General features: G+C 34.6%; 1 protein-coding gene across 1 annotated transcript in view; it reads right to left on the reverse strand.

Moving 5' to 3' along the window:
- The window catches only part of LOC128236578 (protein MMS22-like), a 36,961-nt gene extending 31,502 nt beyond the window's left edge, over window positions 1–5,459 (reverse strand). The window contains exon 1 of the mRNA XM_052951517.1: window positions 5,250–5,459. Within this exon, the coding sequence (XP_052807477.1) occupies window positions 5,250–5,352 (103 nt within the window). The 5' untranslated portion in view covers window positions 5,353–5,459. The remainder of the gene's footprint in view (window positions 1–5,249) is intronic.
- Between the last annotated feature and the right edge of the window lie 541 nt (window positions 5,460–6,000).

Genomic DNA, 6,000 nt, shown 5'->3' on the forward strand with positions numbered 1-6,000 from the left:
TCAAATTATATAATGCTTTTTTAAATCTCCCGTTCTTAACAAACACTAGGTATATAGTTTTACTGGTATTCATAATTGTGCTTCAGGCTAATATCTGGACATTTAGGTATAATAGTTTCCTAATTTTATCTGTCTATGATTGCAGCATTTGAATCGCGCATGCAAAGCTTTAATTTGTGAATTAGAAGAAATGGTACTGATAATCTTACTATGACTTTCTATGTTACTTAATTTTTTAACACCTTTTTGTATGTTTTGTGTTTCACACTTTGGTGAAGTTCTGTATAGGTCAGGTCTAGTAGTTTTATAAAGTTACTGGAGGATTAGTCCAGCCCTTAAACTGAACTGCCGAATGTAACAGAGCCAGAATTCTACTGAAAAGATAATGTTAGGTAATGAGTCGCATTTTAGCTTGTAATGCTTTTGGCTTGCTGTACAAAAGGTTTAATCATGGAAATTTTCAAGTGCTGTGACAAGTGGTGGTAACAAGGTTGACAAGACAGTTGAAAGGACAGCCATATCCCCCCCGTTGGTTTTTTTTAGAACATTTTGTTTTCCTCTGAACCGGACTGGTATGCTAAATCTGAACAAAATTGTACTCTACCACTGGTCAAGGTTGGGAAAATAGGAAATACAAATTGTTTGATCGATAGCCTAAATATGTTTGGATATTTGAACATGTTATAAAAGGATATTTCTTAAAGTTTTTCATATTGTGTGTAGTGTAGGTAAGATCAATGTCAAGGTTATTTTGGCTAAAAAAGAAAGAAAATGGCAAGCCTTAAGTATTTTCGATAAAATGATACTGTAATGTGGTGACATCATAACATTGTTATACTGCTTTTAAAGAGAAAACACATGTTTTAAATATATTATCCTATTTGTGTCCATTGTTTATTAGAATATTAAACTTGTTGCACATAATGATAATGCTCAGCAAAGTGCGCAAAGTAGCAATCTGTGCAACTTGTTTAGCATTGTCATAATATAGATCATTAGGTCTGAGGTCTTGGATCAAATTCAGTAATTGTTGCTTAAGCTTAGTCTGTATATCCAAATAAATCTATCTTTATTTTTTATATCATAAATTTGTTTCATTAAATTTGGAGTGGTAGTTTCAGAGTAGAATTTTTAAAGGAAAACTGGAAATCAGCCATTTTGTTGCTGTTGCAGTTGTTGTTGATCAATCGTGATCCCTTGTTGTATTCTTGTAGAAGGTCACCCAAGGAAGCTTCCTGTAAAGTTTCATTGAATTTGGACTGGTAGTTTCAGAGGAGATGTTTTTTAAGCAATTGTTGACGGACGGACGACGGACAAAGACCGATCACAATAGCTCACCTTGAGCACTTCGTGCTCTGGTGAGCTAAAAAACTACAATGTGCAAAAAGCATAACAATTATGAGGTGAGGTGTCAAAGTGAGCTTGAAAGGTGCCATATAAAAAGAAGATGCTAGGTGATATACTAAAACAATAAATACTTACATAATGAAATTGATGAGATCCAGAAAAATGTTTATGCTGTCACAACAAAAATTTCCAGTAAGTAGGTCACTCAATGAGGACAACATTTGTACCAAGTTATATGGTAATCCATCAATGCATAAGTAAGTTATAGCGCGGACACGAGCATGAATTGTGTACGCTGACCTTTAAATGTCTTTGAATGTGACTGCACATCGTCTCAATGAGGACAACATTTGTACCAAGTTATATGGTAATCCATTAACGCATAAGTAAGTTATAGCTTGGTCACGAAATGTTACTGACAGACATATAGACAGACAAAGTGGTTTCCTATAATCCCCTCCCCACTCTATGGCAAGGGATTAAAAAATAATGCTGATTTAAATCAACATCATTTTTTTTCAATAATAATAAGTGTGCAAACCTTCATTACAGTATGATTATTCCAATATTTAAAAAAATCAGTTGTTTACGCTACTGTTCAGACTTTTAAGTGGCCACAATAATGCCGATTAAGGGAACATTTGGACATTTAATATGTTTTCCTTAAAGCCACAAGTCAACTGATTCATACCAATGTAAAATATATTCTTTGAATGTAACACCACAATAACAGTGAGTTGTTAAATAAACACACAACAGTTATATAAAATGCATAAATGATTTTTCAGCCAATACCTCTCACTAATAACACTTTTTTTCTATGAAAAACTTATTCTGATCATCTTCCCTCAACAAAACATCACCATTTTGTGATAAATCTTCTTTTCATATGATTTTTGTGTTTTGTGCTTAAATTAAAAAGCCAGTTTAGAAATCAAAGTAGCTTGAGCAAGATTTCCATAGCCCACCGGTTAAAAGAATAACGCATTTTGATTAGTACCTTGTATGGTTAAAAACAAAGAATGATATGACAACTGTACAATATCTTAAGCACAAACAAGCCCGATGATTTCCACACCAGTCAGGCAATCTTAGATGATTTTTTCATGGCCCGGGTCATTTTTTTATCGCTATGGCCATGATGGGTGATCAGTCTACCAATTACAGTGTATGTCTCACACTGGTTACTGTATGGCAATTATGGATTATTCGTTTAATTTTTTTGCATGCTCAAAAGTATCTTTGCCGGTTAAATAAATAAACAGAATTACACATGGGACTTTCTAGAAAACAAACTACTATTTGGTTTTGTTTACTTTCATTGTTCTTTAAATATGGTTTTTAAGTTATCAGAATTGAGTTGTTCCTAATTCCATATTTAAAAATAATAGTAAAAAGCAAATTGGACTCACGTTGAATCAAAAACACTTGAAATGCATCTTTTTTATGTGTTATTATTACATGCGCAGTTAAATAATGTGTGTTAAAAATATGTTATTTAAAGGAATTTTCCATTTCAAATCAACTCTGACATATCAAATTTAATCAAGTTCAAAGGCAAAGATAAATCCCATATCAAAATTTGGGTCCTGGCAATACTGGGTCCTAGTCTAAAATAATAGACGTGTTATATGGGATTCTTCCAATACCTAACTTCTAAACGGGTTTGTGCGAAAACAGGGGGGTTTTGAAAAATATTCAAATTGTATTTAGAGAAGTATTTTATGTTGGAAATAGAAAATTAAGGTTTATATTTATATTTTACTGTGTAAGTGCAAAGATATTTTGCACAAAACAAGCATTCAATGCATTAAAACACAGGATTTACCTTTGCATTGAAACGAAGCTTGACTGACACAGACAACAATTATAACAAGCGTAAAAACTCGACCAACTCAGGGTTCGAATTTATACTCGCATACTTGCGAAATGCGAGCGACATTTGCAAATTGCGAATGACTTTTATTCAAGCTCGCAAAATTCTGCGAGTGGCTTTTTCTAGACCACAAAATGTTAAAAGGAAAGTAGAATAAACATGAACTTAACTCCGCTACGTAGTCGAGTGTATACAGTATATAGGTGGCATGTTTACACTACCGGTATAAAGACAGTACGGAGTCACAGTCTAGTAAGTTTTCAATAATAGAACTAATACGGAAAAGGCCGAGTTTTATCTCGAATCTTTCCGGGATGCTCCGAGGCGTGCATGATACAAAGTGTATACAAATGACGTAATCACCTAGCTCAATCATTGGCTAAATTAAGCGCTTTCGGGCACTTAATGTAAATCCCATCAACCTTTGAGTATATTTCCGCCCAACTGTCAAAGTGAATAGACTTTGTCGATCATTATATTTCATGGTCCAAAGCATCCTCGCTACATTTACTGCTGCTTTTATTTATTTTAAATTTATAATGTTATTGTTTTTAATACTTATAGACTTAATGAGTGCTTGCCAAATGGGTATTACCCGATGGCGAGGGTAAATATACAAGGTGAACAATGTTAAATTATTGGACAGTTTTGTTATCAAAGGCGGCCAGGATCTGATGAGTCTTTCCGTATCCCCCAAAAGGAATAAGCCATCAACAAGTTCTAGTAGTCGAGTTACTCAAGATTGATACGTTTTAATATTCATAATATGTCTTAGGTGTAAATTGCTTCTTAAATTAAGACAATATTATAAGGGAATAAAGCAAATAATAAAATTGCAAGTCGTTTTTTCATTTTGCGAATTGCATCAAAAAGCACTCGCAAAATTTTGCTAGTGCTCCTCAAAGTTAAACTTGAACCCTGCATCTCCGCAAGTTTCGAGAGAGACCACGCATATACAATTGTAACAACTCGGCTTTGGCCGAAGTGTTCCGGTCGTTGTAAAACTGTGAACTGCAGCCTTGCAGGTGCCCTTCATGTATATATCGTTATGTTTTGACAGTATAAAATTAAGAAAAACGCATCAAACTCATAATAATTTGTTGGATATTTATTTTTTTGTGTACGTAACAAATATAAAATAACATTATCTGGTAATATTTCTTGTTTTTATGATATTTTATTGACGCAAAATGCTTTAACCCGGAATTCCGATCGGAATAACTACCCACTTTTGAAGTCCATATAACAGCCGCTTCAGAGTCTTTGACTTTTTTTGTTTTGGCGACTCTACGCGTCCATATCCCACTTGTTGTTTTCCTAGCCAAGAATGACAGATCCCAGCACTAAGTATATTGAGCGGAAAGGTGGTGGGCACCTGCTAGATAGTTCAATAATTGCGATGCTTTGTTGACAATCAATCTAAATTTGTGTTTCATAAAACACATAAGTGTAATAAGAGAAAGGTATTGGCTAAAAATAATTTATGTTTAACTTCTGTGTTTTTATTTAACAATTACAGTGTTAAGCATTGTGGAGTTACAGTTGAAAAATATATATTTTACATGGTATGAATCAGTCAACTTATGGCATTAAGGGAACAAAATGAATATCCAAATGTTAAAAAAGTTCCCTATACGCGCATTATTGTGGCTACTACTTTTGGTACAAAACAATTTGTATGTGACGGATTTGCCATATCAAAATTTATAAAAAAAATGTCAACATACTTATTTGGACTTTACTGGGTCCCAGTGGTCATTCTAAAATGCCATCCAGGCTTTTTTTTAATGACGGTTAGCCTGGTTCCTACCATCATTAAAAAAAAGAGCCTGGGCAGCATTTTACTTTTAGAATGACTAGGGTCCCGGCAGATAAATGGTGCATTATCTTTCCGCTGCATCTATATACTTCTCGCTACGATCTTGACCACTGTTGGTGTATGAACGCAAAAAGTGGCCAAAAGAAAGATCTTCAAAGACTCTGAAGTGGATGTTTATATGACGCCATTGACGGTTTAAGGACTTACCTTCTAGTTGAGGACTGTCGGGAGAATGGACGATTTCTTCTACTGGAAATCTTTCTGGTGACATTGGAGGGGTCATTGAGAGGCTGTCTGTCATACCATACATGATGAAAGATACTGTCAACCAATATTAATTTAATATAAATTATATTACTATTTCATAGAGGCTTAACCATTATTTTCTTTTAAAATGTTATTTTTAGTTTGTTAGAAGTTCCCGCACTCCTCCATTTCGAAGAGTATTTGATTCAGTTAAAACGTCCAACTTTTAGCATCAGCCAAACCACCCGAACAGTAACAGCGTTTACTTCCCTTTCATGCACCTTAACCGATTTGACTGACGTTAGATAAATACATACCTATACAAATGAAAGTACAGTTGTGGAGTGTTGCAATTTCAATTACGATATTGCTTACATGATGCAGTCACTACAGTGATGTAGGCTTGATCATAGGAGAATAGATAACAGGCTCTCTCTTATGTACAAAATAGCACACAACTTATATAATAGCCACCCCCATTTCTGGCTACCTTATTCCACTGACAAGACCATCTCGACATTATCACAGCTCCTCTTACAGATTAGTTTCTGCCACCACCGACAACTACAAATTCCACTTCTCAGCATGACCTGTCTTCCATTGGAACCACCTCCCACCAAACATAGTGACCTACCCTACCCTAGAGCAGGTCAAGGCAATCAGACTGTCGGTCAGATTGGCCATGTCTCACCATAAAGTGTAATAAAACTTC

The sequence above is a fragment of the Mya arenaria genome, chromosome 6 (genome assembly GCF_026914265.1).
Source record: "Mya arenaria isolate MELC-2E11 chromosome 6, ASM2691426v1".
Taxonomy (NCBI): domain Eukaryota; kingdom Metazoa; phylum Mollusca; class Bivalvia; order Myida; family Myidae; genus Mya; species Mya arenaria.